The sequence below is a fragment of the Atractosteus spatula genome, chromosome 3 (assembly GCF_055471065.1).
Source record: "Atractosteus spatula isolate fAtrSpa1 chromosome 3, fAtrSpa1.hap1, whole genome shotgun sequence".
Lineage (NCBI taxonomy): Eukaryota > Metazoa > Chordata > Actinopteri > Semionotiformes > Lepisosteidae > Atractosteus > Atractosteus spatula.
This window is the reverse complement of record NC_142708.1, coordinates 46,354,654-46,374,134: the sequence shown is the minus strand read 5'-3', so window position 1 is coordinate 46,374,134 and position 19,481 is coordinate 46,354,654. Positions and strand designations below refer to the sequence as shown.

At 34.9% G+C, this 19,481-nt stretch overlaps 1 protein-coding gene, 1 long non-coding RNA gene and 3 other non-coding genes across 5 annotated transcripts in view; 4 read left to right on the top strand and 1 right to left on the bottom strand.

Moving 5' to 3' along the window:
* Positions 1-68: 68 nt before the first annotated feature.
* Positions 69-7,846, top strand: LOC148837837 (uncharacterized). The gene is made up of 6 exons (XR_016090785.1): positions 69-115; positions 1,130-1,243; positions 2,750-2,813; positions 3,988-4,085; positions 5,130-5,168; positions 6,072-7,846. It is a non-coding gene; the product is annotated as an uncharacterized LOC148837837 (long non-coding RNA).
* LOC148837840 (small nucleolar RNA SNORA13) lies at positions 2,279-2,413 on the top strand. The gene has a single exon (XR_016090906.1). It is a non-coding gene; the product is annotated as a small nucleolar RNA SNORA13 (small nucleolar RNA).
* Positions 2,889-3,025, top strand: LOC148837839 (small nucleolar RNA SNORA13). The gene has a single exon (XR_016090890.1). It is a non-coding gene; the product is annotated as a small nucleolar RNA SNORA13 (small nucleolar RNA).
* LOC148837838 (small nucleolar RNA SNORA13) lies at positions 5,230-5,364 on the top strand. Its single transcript, XR_016090907.1, has one exon. It is a non-coding gene; the product is annotated as a small nucleolar RNA SNORA13 (small nucleolar RNA).
* The window catches only part of epb41l4a (erythrocyte membrane protein band 4.1 like 4A), a 126,595-nt gene continuing 114,221 nt past the window's right edge, over positions 7,108-19,481 (bottom strand). Inside the window, exons 18-24 of the mRNA XM_088909942.1 lie at positions 17,232-17,309; positions 15,283-15,402; positions 9,935-9,982; positions 9,420-9,488; positions 8,811-8,921; positions 8,491-8,572; positions 7,108-7,752 (exon numbers count right to left, since the gene is read on the bottom strand). Coding sequence (XP_088766068.1) covers positions 7,645-7,752; positions 8,491-8,572; positions 8,811-8,921; positions 9,420-9,488; positions 9,935-9,982; positions 15,283-15,402; positions 17,232-17,309 — 616 coding nt within the window. The 3' untranslated portion in view covers positions 7,108-7,644. The remainder of the gene's footprint in view (positions 7,753-8,490; positions 8,573-8,810; positions 8,922-9,419; positions 9,489-9,934; positions 9,983-15,282; positions 15,403-17,231; positions 17,310-19,481) is intronic.

Genomic DNA, 19,481 nt, shown 5'->3' with positions numbered 1-19,481 from the left:
AGTGACGGACATTTGACAAAAACGGAGCGGACGTGATGGAGCCAGTACGCGCACACTTTTAGTACGTCACATCCGGCAGGGCTCTCTCTTTGGTTGGAAGACGCGTTTGAATGAGGTGAGGTGGTTGTCGGACATTCTGTCTTATATCATTTTAAAATAAGCCATGTACGCCTTAAAATACTTGCATGGGGTTACTTGTAAAAGGCTAGAGGAAAATCTGTGTGTTAATTGCCTAGTAGTCGAAAAAAGATTGTAATAGAATGTTTTTCTTACTGGCGCGCAAGTATATATATTTTTAGAAAGTTTGAAGGCTTGACTCCCACGTTGAGAAGAATTAAGAAAAATAATGTAATATGGCTTCGATTATCTGCAGTCCAGACCTTCAGTTAATTGTTTTAATTGGCCTGCGGTCTGTTGAGCATTCCACGTGGCACGAGATCTGACCACAGATGTGTGATTTATTTTAGGAAGCTTGACGCTTTAATATATTCGTGTTATAAAGTTAGTATATAAACATTTAAATGATTGCCTGAGCATTTTAGGGCAGCCTTATGCATGGAAAGTGGAAATGTTGTAACCTCAAGTGTTTCGCCTTCTTTGCCCTTGTTGTGATCGAGCTTTCCTAAGTCATAAGTAAAATAAATCTTTACACTTACATAGAGGTTTTGTGGAAACTGCAATCAAAGCGCGTATATAGGTAATAGGGACTCCCTTCCACCACTGTGCAGCTCCCACCTGCATGGTACGACAGCAGCCATAGTGCGCCAGTACGCTCACCACATCGATTATCAGTGGGGAGGAGAACAGAGTAATCGTGGAGGCCATGATAAGTAAACCAGGGGGAATTTGGGCCGGGGTAAGACGGTGTCCTGGCCGAATTATATAAGACTAATGTTGATGGTAAGGTTTTGTACCAAGCGACGTATTCATTAAAATATGAACGTTCGCATACGATTTTGATTATGGTGTATTCTTAAGACTAATTTATCTAAACGAGTATTTTCCATGCGAGCACTCGCACAGAACTGTATGATGAAATGGGATGCATTGTATTCGCAATGCTGAACTCATCCTTTTAAATGATCAATCCTGGTACCAGTAAAAAAAAAAGGAAAATTTCTGTTTTCAGTTTTACCCGAAACGTCTATCATGTGTCCCGCTTGCGATAGCCACGTGGTCAAGAAGGTGCTATTTGCAAGATGGAGTCTGGTCGAGCCACACTGGTATCGGGTCACCTGAACAGGTGGGGTTTCACATTCGAATCAAAGAGAAGTTTGTTTACAGCCTTTGTGAACCAACTGTGAACAAAAGTTAGTTATTATTGTAAGAAACTTAAATGTGGATTAAAAGATTAATTTAAAGTCACCTGAATGGCAAAGTTTTAATTTAAGTGAGTATAAAAATTTTTAAATTATGTATAGTGATTGATAATATTGACATATATACATTATATAATATATATAATATTAGTTTTATCTTACAATATTAAATCACCTGTATTTGTTGGAAATGTGTTGAATTCTAAGCACTTAAAATTAAATGTTTTACTTTATCACACTCTGCAGTTTGAAATCGTGCACCACAGAAGCTGAAAGATTTGAGGTTTTAACCAAAATACAGCAACATGCATGCAGTACTATATATGTTAGAATAGGAAGCTATAAAGCAAGTAGATGTTAATTCCACATCCAAAAGTAAGATTTTGGCTCTGAAGCTGCTTTTTTTTTGTGGGGAATGGGGGAGAGCACAGCAATGTGAGACAATGGTGGTGAAAAATGGGTAAAGAGATGGGGATTAAGACCGTAAATTCCAGGGGAGGTGCAGAAAGATATACATCATTGAGTGAATGAACATTGCTTTAGATTAATTATGGTTTCTAATGTTTTTCTGTTGTAGTCTTTTTAAATTCCTGTGAAAAGATAAAGATAAGTTTCATGGCTAGGAGATTTAAAATAAGGACCAATGTAAAACTGTAACTCTTCAGATGGTAATCGATGTATTTAAGTCACATGCTGTGTAGTTATTTCATTAAGCAAACTGAAAAGAAATGCATATATAAAATCGTTAGCTTTTAATTACTGTACTGTATAACTAAAATTACTATAGGTATATGATCATCAGCCCTTTAGATATATAGCTTTCTTAAGTCTTTTCATCTGAGTTACCGAATGAGATGTGTAATAAAATGATTTAAAAACAAGTCCATCGTTTATTTGATATATCTTGTTGAGAAGGATATATACTTGACACCTGAAAAACCTGATATTTGTCCATCTTTTGCCTTTGTGTTGCCCATTCATTGCCCACTCCAGATGAATGAGGTGTCAGACAAGGCACACATTAATTCTTGCAGGGGCTTACTTTAAGGGCACAAACTGTGTTCCCTGTGTAAATGTTCCTAGCAAGTACAATTAACTAGAAAGGGGATATTGAAGCACTGACATCAATGGCAAATGGGAAGATGAAGACCGTGGTTCTCATAATTAGAAACTCGCATTTAATCTGTGGTTTAAATTTCAAGCACTCTTTCATCCATCATTTGGATAGAGTAAACCCAAGGTCCTGTTATGGAGACTCTTAAAAGGCTGTTGACACTGTTTATTCTGTTTTCAGTCTCTTTGGATTGTACTCAAATGATCTATCTTTCTATAACATATTGATAACCTGGGATTTTTACTTTAGCTGGAACATAGGTACTTTCCTCAAATGTGATTGTAGTGCATTGACTTGAATTTTCATTTTGTTTCAGATTTAATTATGGTGAAATCCGAAGTCTTTTCTAAACATCACCATAATAGGATGCTGGTTTGCTGGTAAATTCCCCAATTTAAAAATTAATTAGATTAATTAGTGTTAGATTTATCCATTTCTCTGCTTTAACTCAAATTTGCCTTTTTGTGTTGCCCATTCATTGCTTTTTGAACAGATGAATGTGGTGTCAAAAAAGGCATACATTGACTCTTGTGTTGACCTTAACAAGACACTGCCTTTGCTATCTTGTGATAAGTTAACAGCAAGTACAGTGAAAAATGGTTTGAACATCTTCTAAGAATATTAATCTAGGAAAAAATCCAAACACTTTTTAGAAGCTAAAACTTGCAGATCTTTTTTTCCCTCCTGTGTAAGGTTAGGTTGCAAAAGAGTAAAGCATAATATACATTTATTTTTCTGTGGTAAGACTGTAAGTTTTTGAATTGTTTTCTGCTTTTCTACTTTTGAATTTGCTTACATATATTACTATATCCGGTAATTTTCTGTTAATCATCTTTGGCTGTTGATTATATGGTTGTATGGAATTTTTATGATTTAAGTTCTTTTTCCTAACAATACAAACAGATCGCCTGATACTGAATTTACTGATTTTTTTATTTCATATATGGTGGGTTTATGAACAGTAATACTGCTTCCATATGTAAGAATTTTCATCAAAATTATTTTTAAAAATTATATACAGAAGATTGTAAAAGGGTTTTGTTACATACCCTATATTTTGCCAAGTGTTCATCCAGTGATCTTAGCTGGCCACAATATGCAACCGTAAAACATTCAACACAATCAAAATATAAAACTTTTTTTGTTTAGTGTATATCCTTGAAAATGTAATCTGTGTTATCCTGCTTCTCTGAATTACTGGATTAATTATTTAATTAAAACTTTAAAATCTTTGAATTGGCAGAGCAACCATCCCTAATTATGTTCTCCATGATTTCTTTGTAAAGTTTTTAAGGAAGTACAAGGATCACAGCATTGTTAAGCCTATTGAATCCAAATTACAACATGTATGAAGTGTCTAAATGGATCTTGTCTCTTTTTTCTCATTTTATTTTTGTTTTCTTTTGAAAAGGCAAACTTGTGCCATTTTAGAGTAAGGCCTTGAAATCCATTGTGGGCTAGTTTGTTTCCAAGCTCCACTTACTTTGAAAGATTTTTCTAAACATCAGCAAACTGCTTTGTAGGATTGAGCTTGATTTGGTTGTCACTTTCTAGGAAACATCACAAACATCGTTTAACAAGCCTGAATTGAAGGTGTGGAGATCACTGTACCTGTTGATGTTGCCAAAGTTACTTCAGAACTGGGTCTCACAGTAAGTCAATTTTATTATAATTAGTAGTTGTTCACAATGTTCATCGGTTTATGCTTGAATATTTTAGAACACGTTCTAAAATTGTTTAGATATTATATGATAACTACAGGTTTTAAGACAATTTCAAAAGTCAGGTCTTTTTTGGCATTTTCTTTGTGTATGTTTGGAGTTATACTAATTATAGAGAATAGGTATATAATTTCTCTTCCACTATATAAGTGGTAGGTTTTCTTTCTCTACCTCATAAACTGCTAGCTGCTACTACAGTCTGTGTCCTGCTCTGTGATTAGCACACATGCCTATCAATCATTAAAAGGACAGTAAACTCTGGTGAGCCTGCATTTTTGCTCTCCTGTCCCACCTTTGTCACTCGGTGACATAGCTAAGAAAAATAAGGGTGAAATAACGGAAGTGACATGAATGGTAATGTTCAATATGTGTTAATGGCTAAGAAAGTCATAATGTAACATTTATGTAACCACAGAGGTTGGCATATACAGTTACAATGTAACCTGCAGAATGAATCTACAGAAAATAACCTGTTAAACTAACCAGTAATCAAACAACATTTTTCAGTTATCAACTATAAATTTTAGGTAGGTGTCAAGGGAATCATATCAACAGTGTTTGGCAAACAAGTTTATAAAGAAGGATGCAGCTTGGTCTCTATTGATTGGTTGGCAATATATTGTTTTGCAGTATATCTCAAGGAGTGGGGTCTGAAGGTAGTTTGTTTGCTATGCTTAATCAAATTTAGTAGGAGGTTCAAGCCTGACTTTGCCATTAACTGTTGCCCTAAACAAACTATGAAACCTCCAGTGCTTCTTTATTTGGATGAGAAGTAAAACTAAGATCCTGTTATGGTGATGCTTTAAAGCCTGTTGACAGTTTTTTTCCCCAACTACTGTGGATTCAAGTCTAATTAATTTTGTAGCATATTATTAATTTTTGATAGCCTGTAATTTTTATTTTACCTAGAAGATCCCTTCTGTATTGCAATTAAAGTGTGTTAACTTGGATTTATTTTTTTCCATTTTTTTTCAGAAATCTGAAGTCTCTTCACATAAGGATGCCAGTTTATTGGTAAATTCCAAAAAAGAGTACACAGTGTTGGTTAATCCATTTCTGTCCTTTAACTCAAATCTGCCTTTTTGTGTTGCCCATTCATTGCTTTTTGAACAGATGAATGTGGTGTCAAAAAAGGCATACATTGACTCTTGTGTTGACCTTAACAAGATGCTGCCTGTGCTACCTTGTTAAGTTGATGGCAAGTACAGTGAAAAATGTTTTTTCACTTTTAAATTTAACTTGTTATAGAGTCTTATAAAATGTTTACAAGTTCCAGAAGTGTTTTCTCTAGTGTAGGAATAGTTTGTGAAGGAGTTAAGCTTATAATTATTATAATTTGATATAGTGGTAAAAAATGAGTCTTGTTGGCCTCAGGATACTGCCTAATGTTAATTATATATCAGTATAGCTGTAAAATGTATCTTATGTACATCAAATTAGTGTTCTTGTACAATTTGTGTTACAGAATGTTTCTTCTTTGTAGGTACTTTAATTTCTTGTTTAATTTTTAAAGAAATTAACAACAATTTTACTTTTATTATACTGGAAGACGCATTTCAGATAAAAGAATTAATACAAAATTAAGATTTCTAAGGGCTACAGATTAACATTGTTTAATATAGGTTGCACATCACTTTCATTCATTCATGAATAGTTCTGAACTGCATCTTTCATTTGTTTTTCTTGGTTCATTCTTCTGTATGGCCAGTCAACAAATGCAGAAAAAAAAATGAAAAAATGCAGATTTCTATTCTGGAGAAAGCCATTAAACGTTTACACTTGGGTTTTGTTTAACTGAAAAAGAAAACAAGCACCACTTAAATCAGTAATCTAAATACATCATTGTTTTTACTTAGAGTTCAAGAAATTTAATTTTGTTATTATTGTACCTGAAATGTCACATTTGTTTTTGTACAGGCTTGAACAGTGAACTTGGAGAAAGTTCACACCACCTGATTTCTGACTGCTACAAAGAAAGCTAAGAACTCCCATCACACTGAAGTTCATGTTCAGTATTATTAGTAATTCTTAGCATTTGAGTCAGTTTGTGCCTATTAACTGTCGCAGATGTCACATTGTAAATGTTTTGTTAATATGATTTAAAAATGTTCATTTATGTTATCAGCATTTTGTGAATTTAAATATGCATTTGCACAGCCACTGTAAGTTCAAGAAAGAGATGCTTATTTGTATAGATCAGAATCATAAACCCAACATATAAAAGCATTAACAGGAACATGCTTTGTTAAAATTAAGGATATTGTTTTGGTTTATAAGAGCCAGTAGTTAAACCAGGCTTTACAGTTAAATACAACTACCATGAATTTAGCCTATGTAGGTTGTAAGGGAAATATGTAGGAAGTAATAAGTCAAACAACACTTCAAATGGGAAGAAAATTTGTCCTGTGGTTGACAATAAGTGCCATATTGATCCTTTATCTTACCTAGATCTTTTTTGAAAGATACTGCTGAACTAGATTCTCTGGGATGTCTAGGTAGTTTGTTCCAGTTATAATTCTTCATTGGGTTTGTGGTCCTCTTATCCTTCAGGTGTTTTTTCCAAGATTATATATAATTGAGGTCTGAAGATATTTGGTACAACAGGAATTGCTGTTCTTATGATATTGTTTCCTTCTCTATTTGTAATTAAGCATAACTTTTTTGTAGTTAAAGCTGCTGCTAACAAATCAGGTTTCTAAATGTATAATAATGAAGTCATTCAGAGCTCATCTGAAATGAAAATCAGAAGACACTCAAGAACCCTTGGGGCAAGGTTACAGACCCTTGATATAACACATCTTTTGACTAAATCAGCTTTGCCTTTCATGATTTGTTAGTGTTTGAAAGGAAACCTTGAAGACCTATACAAGTTTCAGTCCTGTGACTACATTCTATGCCAAAAATTATGGTACATTGTATCTTATTAGACAAAAAGAGAATATGACCAGAAAGACTTTTGGCAACTGATGCATTTATTATGATCTAATTTTTGTATTGTACTAAGCCATCAGATGAAAACTTGATTGTAAACAAGTGAATAAAAGAAACTACATTTGTGCAAAAAGAACAGCAGCATAGATACATAATGAATAAAAAATAATTCAACTGATGATAGCCTGGCTATACTTCTACATTTATCATGTGGCCTACACACAATTTAATACTGTATAAAATGGAGGTCAAATAGCTTAGAGGTAATGGCAACATAAAATTGTCCCTTAGATTGGAAAATGTTGAAGCAGACAAACATACATTGAAATGTCTATCTGGAGTCATGTTGAGTAATCCAGTGTATGGTCATGCATAATCTAAAATGTACACAGTAACAGTTCACTGAAGGGAAGTAGCACTGCAATGTACACATGTAACTGTCAGTTGTTTTTCCATCATTTTGTTTCCTTCGTAACACGGAATCTTCACATTCACATTTCTGGTTTCAAGCAAAATCAGGCTTTTGTGTTGACAAATGTTTCTCAAGTAAAGAGCTGGGTCATGTCTCAGCTTTTTGTCTGGCAGTGTGAATGGTCTTCACTTTTGTACTGCATTTCACATCCTGGTCGGTGACTTCTGAAAGATTGTCTTTGGATCCATTTTTCTTCTGAAAATAATGTTGAATATGGAAATTTAGATACAATGAATTGAGACAACATGACAAAAGATTAAACTGAAATAAAATTGACGTTGTTAATTTACATAATTGTCACTGGATAAATTGGCAATAACCTGCTTTTTAATGGTTTATACAATTCAATTCAGCTGCACTAGTCTGATACGTGCAAATTTGAGATGCAAGAGGAAGGATTTTTAAGTGAATCCTGTGTGAATTCACTAGAAACGACCCACATATTTTACAGGAGAGGTTTTGTGTGTATCTCCTAAATATGGAAAAGCGGCAATGTGCAGTAGAGATTGGATCTCTGGACCTGGGTTGTGGTTCCATATATTAGGTGCACCAGTGAGCAAGCTATCCTACTAAGCTTGTTCCAGTAAAATGCCTAGTTGTATAAATGAATACAATTTTGGATAAAAGCATCAGAATTACAAATTATCATCAATATATGCAACCATCCATTTTCAGTTCGCATGTCCTTGTGAGGGTTGTGGGGAAAGTTTCAATAAGGTAAAAAAAAAAGGTCTATTGAGTATTTCTTTGCTGAATGACAAATGGGTATAATCCTTACAATCCTGCAAAGCACAGGAATTAGATTTAACAATGTTTTACTTAGCTGTAGCTTTTTGAAAATACCTTTAAAAGAAGATTTTTTTTTCCCTCTGAAAACAACAGGTGTGCATCATTAGTACAGACCGCTAAGCACTAGAGAAAACAAATGCTGACCTGCTGAGAGGGAGGAGCACAGGAGCCCTGAGAGTCAGCTGTGCGAGTCACAGGCAGGGGAGGCACAAGGTCAGTTCTGGAGCTGATGAGGAAGAGAATTAGCACAGCAGAATTCCTGAGATCCGGGGTTAGGCACCGTGCATCAATCCTAACTTTAGAGGGCAGCTTGTTTGGGATGTACCATCCTTTACAATACATGTTTTAAGTCATCTCATTCACACTAGTATGCAATACTTCTTAAAAGATTCATGTTTGATAAGGTGGAATTTTTCAAACTTATTTGTGACCCCTTTACATTTTTAAAAAAAAGAATTGCTTACTTTACTTCTGAAAGCACAGATCTTTCTCCGTCAGAGCACTGGGATCGTCTGTACTGGCGAAAGCTTCTTGGTGAGTGTGAATGTCGTATTCGGATAGGGTCGCCTTGAGTTCTTAAGGAGGAAGAAAATGGCTTTACATGGAGTTGTGATAACATTTCTGTTTTAATACTGAGAACATGTTTCTGCCCCAAATAATACTGCATATAGGCTTGTTTCTTAATGAGTGGACACATGCACATGGTACTGGGTTATTTCAAAGATGTAGAGTAAGGTATGCCCTCTGAAAAAAGAAACTACACTTTTAAGGAAATGGCTCTAAAACTACAATTTAATGAAAATTGTATTTTTCAGACAAATGTGTCTAAATTTAAGATGTTAATGAAACCTTCATAAGGCAAAGTTAAAATTAAATTTATTTTGTAATCAGTATTTTCAGATAAATGTAAGACTTTTTAGAAAACAATCTGCAAGACTGAAAAGATTACAATAAGATAATTTTTATTTAAGTGATTGTATTATTCTTTTAAATTATAGTACTATCCCTTTAATCTACATTAATCCAAGAGTAAACATAATTTCTAATGCAACAAAAGGTTATATTTCACTTACTCTACTTTCTTATATGGAATCTCTTTTAGTTGCTCTTCAGTCAACCCAGAGGGATCAACAAGCTCTTTCCTAGAAATCAATATTAAGTAGTTAGTACATGGTTATATGGTCTTTATACCAACAGAAAAAAATTAAGTAAAAGTTTAATTACCCCTTTTTTCTGACTGCCGTTCTTTATTTGTGTGCTGCCCTTTTATGTTGCTATGTTAGTCTACATGTAATGTTGTATTCTCAAAAACCAACTCCAAAATTAAGTTGATTTCATATATCTTTTCCTATATTATATCTGGGATACAATAATGTAATTAACATCATCACAAATTGGTGTTTCTTCCTTAAATATATATTTAATAGAATATATTGTATATATCTGTACCCAAAGAACGGAACAAAATGTGAATATTTTTTTGGTGATGGATCTGGTAATCACAACTAGTCGCTGCTAGATCTGCAATAACCTGTTTAATATTATTCCCTCTTTTCTGTCCATTAAGAGAAGGATTTTTGCCACTTACTGGATGTGCTTCCAAAGTTGCTCTTTAGCCTGAACATCTGGGCTTCTCCTGTAAGAAACAGATCATGCTACTGAGATTCCTGTAGCAATTCATGATCTAAGCGCCGAAATGGCAGCAAAATGAACCAGAATTGATTTTTTTACAATGCAATCAGATTCTGTAAATCAGCAGTTATTTAATTCTTTAATGCCTTAACGCTTTAATACTTGGGAAAATATTACAATACCTCAATGTCCGAGTGTGGCATTGGAGAACGCTGCATTAGTTGAGACATATTATAGACTAACATGGAAAATCAATAGCCTTGCAAAAGTATTCTGAACCATGTAGAATGTAGCCATTTTATTCTATCAATAAAATTAACTTTAAGCATAAGGGTTTTTAAAATGTACAGTTTAAAGTGTTTCATACCATTTAATAGACACTTCCTAGTTTTAGGCTTTTCATTTTGCCAAAAAAACATTCTAAGAACTTAAAATTAGACCTTGAAAACAAATTAAATTACTTCATTTACTCTTAAAAATATTACACTGTAATATCTGTCATTGTGAGTGTTTCATGTGCAAAATGGCAATGGCCATAGGATTTCTGTCAGTGTTTTACACCCAGCAACATCTCAGCAGGTGGAGGCAAAAATCTGTTTTCCACTCATTCATTTTCTAACTGCTTTATCTAATACAGGGTTGTGGGGGAGCCAGAGCTTATCCCAGCAAGCAACGGACTCAAAGCAGAATATACCCTGAATGGGACGCCGGTCCATCATAGGGCACACACAGACTCACACACACTCACACCAGTGCCAATTGTCCCATAAGCCAGTTAACCTACCAGTATGTCTTTAAACTGTGAGAGAAAACTGAAGGAACCAGAGAAAGCCCACACAGACATGGGGAGAACATACAAACTCCAGACAGATAGCACCCCAGGAATTGAACCAAGAACACCAGCACTGAGGCAGCAATACTGTCCATCCTTAAAGTCTGTCTCTATGTGCATGTATCAGTTGACACATTTACCCAAAGCTAACAGCCTCTAGAGGGCTTTAAAAGATTCATATTGTTTTCAAGTGATTTTCCATTTTGATCTCATGTGCTTGGAGTGTGGAGTTTTATTTTTTCCTCATATGCTTGTTTGTCTCCTCCTTTCCCTGGTTTGTGATAAAAAAGAATCCCTCAGTGAGGGAGCTTCCAAAGCCAATCTAAGCCTAGATTTCTTCACACCCTGGGTCTTACAAAATGAATTGATTATCCGCCAATCATTTCCTTTAAATGTCAAATCTGGCTGCAACACTTATGAAACAGATTGGAAATTTTTTGCTTGCTGAGATTCCCTGGTGAGTCAATTCACTCTATTGCAAAGCCATGAGTGATTCCTCCACAGGAACCTCCTTTAAATAGAAAACCTCTCTCACAGTTGACTATTCAATGCAAAACATGTTTGTAGTGTGAGTCATTCGAATTTTAATCACACGATGGGATTGCTTTTTAAAAATAGCAATTATTTTTTAAATTACACACTTTCACTGTTTTCAAAATGAATTATGATTAAATCAATGATAAAATAATAAAAATAAGTTAAATATGAAAAATAATATTTATTAGTATTAGTGTTATGCTGTTAAGCTAAATAAATGCAAACTTTTAAATAGCTGTTTTCCTTCTCTTTTTACTGCATATACAGCTATACTCTCCACAATTCTTTAACAAAATTGCATTTTCAGTAAAAGATTAATAAAAAAATATTAATTTTGAATAGTTAAAAATAAGAAAGTATTTTAAACTGAAAAACATGTTTATTAGAAGGTAATAAAGAGTAAAAATTGGAATACCACTTAAAAAACTGCCTAATATGCGTTATACTGCCTTAAATAATTTTTCGTGATATGATTTAGGTGCTTAATAAGTTTACAACATAAAATATGCTTTTGGGAAAGAAAAATACAGTATGAAGCATAAGACTGTTATACCATAAAAGCCCTCATTTACTCAACAGTGGTAATGTGTTCTGTGTGTTGCAAGAGCCCTTACCTTTTGTTATGTGCTCCTCCAGCAGTACTATTATCTAACACATGGAATAATTACCACCTAACTTCATCCTGGGCAACTTACAAAACATACAATAAAACAAAGTGAATACAAAGAAGAAAGTAAAAATACAAAGGACAATAAAAACAAACCAATGTGGAAGGCACACATTAAAAGATTAAGGCCTGTGCAAAGAAGAGTGAAACTGATGTTCACAATGAGTGGTGGAGAAGGAAGACAGAGTACTGTGAGAGATTGGAGATAGACTGGGACGGAGTTGTTAACAAAGCAGTAGGTTAGGAGGAGTGCTTTCAAAAGGATGTGTGCAGCTATAGGGAGCTAATGGAGGGACTGGAGCAATGCAGAGGAAAGGCTTGGCGAACAGCTGAATTCTGAATGAGTTGGAAAGGATGAATAGTGCTGACTGGGATGCCGGCCAGGAGGGAGCTCCAATAGTCCAGGCGGAAGAGCAGCAGGGCATGAAGTTGAAGCTGTGTAAGTGAGTGAGGACAGATTCTTGGCAGAGGATTGAGGGAGAGGGTGTTGGAGTCAAGAGGGAAAGAGTTGGAAAGGTTGAGGAAGAGCAGGAAAGGTGTTTAGGCTTACAGAGATTCCATCTCTGATGATGAAATTGCATCCAGGAGGAGATGGCCAAGAGACAAGGGAAGACAAGCGGAAGGGGAAGAAGGTCTGAGCATCAGCTGCGTAGAAGTGGTATGAAAAGCCATGGGAGGAGTCATAGGGTACGGTTATAAACAGAGAACAGCAGTGGGTGAAAGTTTTCACATAGAGTGTGGTGAGGAATACAGAGTGACCCAGTAAGAACTGGAAAGTGTAAATGAACATGATGAATAATTATGCTAATGAGTGCTAGTACATGTAAATGACACCACCAAATATTTTCCACAGAAACGAGTCATATGTGAAAAGTATTAACTAAAGAGTTAAATTCAATGTGTTTCTCTGCACCTGGCAAGACTGAGGAGCTTGATAAGTTCATGGGAGCATGGACGAAGGATGGAGACTGTACATGTCACAGAACTAGGAGATGAGCACATACAGTAGAAGAACAGAACTACAAACTATCTCTGATGACCATTTTATATATTTTTTTTTATTTTTAGTTTGCCTTATTGTGTATATTGCTGTTAAATAGTGTATATTTGTCATAGTTTTAGTCAGGGAAGACATTATCATCTGTATACAATTTATATAATAGATGAAAAGGAGAAATAAATAGGTAAATCTCAATTTCATACACAGCATCTTCCAGTAGACCTGTATATACAGTACTGTTCTTATGTGGTACACATGCATGTACAAATGAAGTGGGAATGTACTAGTTATATTGAAGTAAGCTACCATATACCTAAAATGTAATGCAAGGGATTACAATGATTTAAACAGTCTTTTAAACATAAATCAGTGAATGCAGAATAAGCATTAAAGTGCAATAAAAACTAAAAGTAATCAAAATCAAAATTGGATCATTACATTTAGAAGTAAGGATGCAAAATGCCTTTGAAATGTAAATATTTCAGCAGTTACTCATTGCTGAAAGAATGGGTAATACAAAATAAGCAGAGAGAGCTATTAGACTGAAATATTTCTTAGATTTTCTCATTTATATTCAATATACCAAAGGTTATGTTGACAATCACTTTCTTTGCTTTATGCTGAGTGAAGACGATTTGTATCTTAGAACAAACTACTTCTTATACACTCAAGTCTCCTGCTTAGGATTATTAGTTATGTATCAAGCTATCACATAAAATGCTATTGCTTCATGTTATACAATGTGCCCTGCTACTGGGGTGGTGACACTGCATCATTTAGTTTCCAAACAATTTGTTAAACCTTTGTAATTTATCGTTTCTCTTCTTAGCATCTGAAATACCAACAGCAACTAGAAATACCCATAGCCATACTGTACTTAATGTCCTTTAAACACTGGGAAAATATGGGTTTCAATTTCAACTTGAAACTGGGCAAGCTCAGTATTAAGCGGTACTCTGGGTTACTCTGTTCCAGCACTTCATTGTATCCTTGTTGTCTGGGAACCCTGAACTGTTTCATCTGTGGTGGCTATATGCACAGATTTTATTTGCTCTACACATTACTTATGCACATAATTAGCTATTAGAATATGGGAGATACTACATAATGTTTACACACTGTGTGGATTCCCCCTATTAGGCTATGGTATTCTACTGTATTTTTTTAGTGAAAAGGGTCCACTATTATTTATGACATTAAGTGATCTACAAATAAAAAGTGGAATGTGTTTTTCAATATCTTAAGAATTTTAATTACAGAACTGAAGGACCTTATGGAAATTCTTTCTTCTCCTGTAAAGGTCTTGTACTAATTAAAATAGGATTGAACAAGTGCTGAGGGAAAACAATGGCTTTTAAATGCTGCCGACATTTTATATGTCAAGCAATCGAAACTTTGAGATGATTTATATATTTCTTTCCAAGATTATGATTAAACAATTCTGATAGAAATATCAGATGAACATTCTATGCACATTCAATGCATGTGTGATCAAATCTCTTTATATCTGTCATAGTGAATAGCACACTGAAGTCAACATTAAGCATCAGGCTAAAAGCCCCTACCATTTTTGTTTTATTAATTGATTCCCAGAATTGAAGCCAACAGCAGGTCAACATTAAAAACAATTACTATAAAAGCTTAGCCAGGCTGTTAGGCTGCCAAAATATTTTTAAAACCAGATTTAAGCAATACATTGATATTATGGATGTATTATGACTGAAAGGGTAAGAAGAAAATACTGGAGTTATTTTACTGTTCTTTTAGAAATGCAAATGTAAACATACATTTAAAAATATACAGTTTAAGTTATTTTGTGATAAACAGCTGTAACCAACTGGTTTGCAAAACCAATAACAAAGTCTCTGTCTAGATGTTTCTACAGAATAATTAGATCTTTTTGTCTAATTCTGATTATTTTCCTTCCTCAAAGTAATGTTCCTCTCTGCTCAGACCCCAGAGACCCCAAACATTTTGGAGAACCCTGGACAAATGATCACTATGGCTAAGAAACACTCTTAGCCATTGCAGAATTGCATCATGTCTGATGCCATAACGATAATAATTTGATAGGTTTAATTTACAATTTATGGTTCTGCCTTTCCTTGTTGTGGTGAGAACAGAAAATTTGCACAAACTAATATGTAGCAAGCACGTAAAATGGCTCATCAAGGGCAAGAAGAATGGCTCATCAAGGGCGAGATATAAACGCTTGTTTCACCAGTGAGGCCCGCTCGCCGAGTTGTTTTGAAGGATGAAAGCACTTACGATCTGGAGCGGTGTCTGGAGCGCCTGTAGTTTGGGTCATTCTGGGATCTCTCCTTCTGCCGTCGAAGCACTGCTTCCCACTGAGGGGCAGAGTCCACCATCTCATTCTCCTGCCGAGACCTGTCAGACAACGCACCCAGTCAAACTGAAAGAAGCTAGGGGCAATGAGGTGACTGGGGTTACACTGATTTTGGTTTCTTCTACTTTTAGTCATGGTTTTGTATGGGACCTTGTACAGTGTTGTTTCTTGACAAAATAAAAAAATAATATTGCATTTGGGTTTTTTTTTTCATTCATTTGCTTCTTGGGCTTCTAAGTAGTAGAAGGCTGGTTTGAAGGTAAAGACTGTTTATCGTACTTCACAATTTTGCATCTACTTGCACTCAAAGATGGGACAGCCTGACATTTTCATATTATAAAGGTATACTGGGACTGTTAAATCTGGGGCAAATATTAAATTTGTGTCAACCAAGATTGCAGCCTTTCCTGTATGTTTGAAAACCATTTTAAACTCTTCTTCTCATTGATAGCCAAAGCTTTTTACATTTTTTTAAAGCTTACATCTGAAAAGTAGTTGCACCTTGCAGCCTGGTCTTACCTTATTTCAGCAGCTAATGGTAATTACCTATCATAAATATTCACTCTTACATTATAAAACAGAAGTTGGACCAAAATGCCTTTCAGCTACTCTGGTATTATGCCATTTGACCTCTCCCTAGTTGGTTTTCCCTTGGATGAACAGTATTGCACAAATATATTTTGAATCTAAAAATGTTTCACTAAATATTGCTTTTTACTGTCATATTTAAAGAAACTAGCAGTTTTTTCTTAGTTTGACAAATGACATTACTCCAACTGCTTATAGTGACAAATCTAATTTGCTTTACCACACTACTTACATACTGTAACATTAAAAATGGATGCCAAAAAATGTCTACATCTGAAACATGACGGATAGTATTAGTAGCATACTTAGGTCAAGAATCTTGATATCATTATGGATTCAAGTCTTGCACTTTGGTTTGCAGTATTGTGAAGATGTCTTTTTTGGAGTTCTTATCCTTTCACATCAATGGAGAAAACCTAATGCATGATTTTGTAAATACCTGGCTTGATGATTGTAACACACTTACTGGGGCATTCAAACATATTCTTAACAGGTTGAAGCATGCACAGAACTTAGTTTCTCAGATTTTAACCAAAACCAGAACTATAATTTGAGCACATATAGTTTTGGCTGCCTTGCACTGGTTCCCTGTGGATTTCAGAATAAGATTCTAAATATAGCCCTTTACCAATAAGGACTAGAGCAGTCTAGCTGTTACCCCCTATATATATATACTGAACCTATATATATATATACTGTCATTTACAGTCTTTGGACTCAGGCCTTTTTTCAGTTTTCAAAATGAAGCTCTGAACTCTAGAAAACTATGCTTTTTGTTCTTTCGCCCCAAGGCAGGGGAGTGATCTCACAGCCAATATTTGGGACTTTCACATCTGTCAGCACTTTCAAGTTCTGTCATAAAGCACACTTTTATACTCCAATTATGAAAGTTTAATTTACTCTATTCATTTGTGTAGTCTCTTTTGTTTTGCCATTTTATTATAAAGGGGTTTGTGATCTATTATGAAAGGTTATTATTGTTACAACACAATAATTTCTTTAAACTCATGAGTGTAACAGAGAAGGAAAAATAAGTCATGTCCACTTCAACTGGCAACTAAGACAAGCAGGAATGAGCGAAACACTGATGCAGATGCTGTTAAAAGTTTTCCTATCCCCAACCATGTTCTGCCATGTCTTTTATCTGCAGAACCTTTATTAGCTCCCCAGAACTATTGACTTGGTAGAATCCAGATAAGTAAAAACTAGGAATCCAGTTTTTGAAAAAAAAAAGGTTTGGGTGTATTTATCCAAGGTGATAGCTGAGGATGACCTACAGTACCTGTTTCGTTTTTTTCTGTGTTCCCTGTTGGAATTTTCTGATTCACTGCCACTGCTGGTGTTTCCACGGGAACGTGATCTGAGGAGAAACAGGAGCCTATGCTTCACCAGAGCCACTTATTCTCAAGAAGCAGGGTAAATATCAGATGTGGTCTTGATAATTAAGCCAAAGTCATAGTTTTTGTATGTGAATTTAATTTCTTGTCACAAGACAGTGTTTGTTTTAAGGCATCACCTATCTATCTGGCAGCTCCTACTTTAACTCCTCATTTTACATTAAAAAAAAAACAACTTCATCTAAAACTTGCAAAATCTTCATTCACATCTTCCAGGATATTTTTCTGCAGGTCTCTGCAGTCTACTGCAATGCTCTCTGTAACCTCTAAAAGTGGAGTAATTAAGTTTGTTCAGATTATTCAGTTTGAGGTCAGTTTTATAACATTTGTGTCCATGTCTATCAGAGGCTTCATTCACAATTACTACTATGACTAATGAGGTTACATATTTAACCACAAACTACATGAAGACCTCAGGGGATTCAAGGAAAGGTGTAGTTAAGTGAAACTGCTCTAACTCTGCACTACTCAAATTTAACGGCAGTAATTCTTTTCAAAATTAAAGCAGCTGGTATTTTAAATGACTTTGAAAACAGTACCCTTTTTACCTCATTATTTTGAATCTGTTTGTACAAGGAAGATAAAGTACACGTCGGAACTTGTGCCTTAATGCATTTGTACTTCTCTCTCCCAGGTAAATCAATATGAACATTAATGCAAAATAGCATCCCTCACATATGCTTAAGGTTTATTTTGCCAGTGGACCTGCATAACTAGTGTCCAGAGCTGATATACTTCGACAAGGTTCTGAATCTATCAAATCATATTGGCTCTAGTGTAATAGATTAACAGGAATATGGGGGAGAGGAATCCAAGACAAAAATGGGCATGTGAATGTTTATTAATTTAGAGAGTGTTGTCGGGTTTTGATAAACACATATTTTTTTCTTGGAGTAATGAATTGGCCATCTGTTGTGAGGAAAGGGTACTACACATTTGGCCCTGAAAAGTATTCCCTTTTGTCTCCAGCCTAGAATTAGTGACAAAGTCTGTTTACTTCTAAATTCTATCCTAAGATGCAAGTGCTTACTAATCAAAGGGATGACTCCCTTAAGATGACTTAGAAATAGATGTGTCAGCTTAAGATTTAGGAGAATCAATGCACATTTATACCACTGTCTCAGATGCTTGTAAATGTGGAGTTATCAAACAAAAGGTTCCTACTGTTTAATTATTAAATTGAGATATTAATTATTTGTTTGGGTTATGGGACATTTATTATTATGCTGTTGTTCATTATGAAAAACAAAGCATTGCACTTTCTATTTAGTATTTTTATATTCTTTGTTATGTGTTATTAATTTATTCCTTATTGTTCTGACATCCTGATTCAGCATGGTTTTGTTTTTTTGTAGAATATCTGCAACAAGGATTTCTTTTGGTTTCTCTTCATATAACATATAACAATATAACAAAATTAATTACATTTATGTGCCCTCCATAATTAATATATGCCCCTGGTGAAAATGGGAACAAAAATAACATACAACAGACCATTACAGACTGGGCTAAAAAAATCTAAAAATGTTAAACTGTAATAGCATTGCACAGAGCAGAAGTTGTATTTCAGAAAAGACCAAAAAGACCATTTGTTCACATCCCTAAGTATCTGTTTATATAAAATCCAATGAAAATAACAAATCTATAGTAACAGTCTTCTCTTTGTAAGGGAAACAGAAACCTCTTTCCATTGGTTATTCCGTATTAAAGGAGGTAACCCATGGAAGATATTCACTTGTGGAATGTATCGTCATGATTATGCATGATTAAGTCAGCTCTGAAGACAGCAGGTATATGGTCAGTGATCTACAGATGATGAAAGATGGCTGTAAAATAATGCTCACAAAGCTGAGTCTACCACTTTCTACTGCAGTATTCATTAATTCATTTAAAAGACATTTAAGGCAATTTTTTAAAGTGGTAACACTTCCTGTTGCCAGGATGAACCACAAATAGAGGCAATGTGTATTTGCTTAATTACATCTGGATGACATGGTGTCACACCCGAGCAGGCAGCAGCTCACAGCCCTCGGTGTCCCCAGGAGTGACTGACATTCCCACGAGTGATTGCGGTTTCCCTATAGGGCTGAGGACTTGGTCCAGACACCTGTAGGCATTGCCCTCTGCCTACCAAT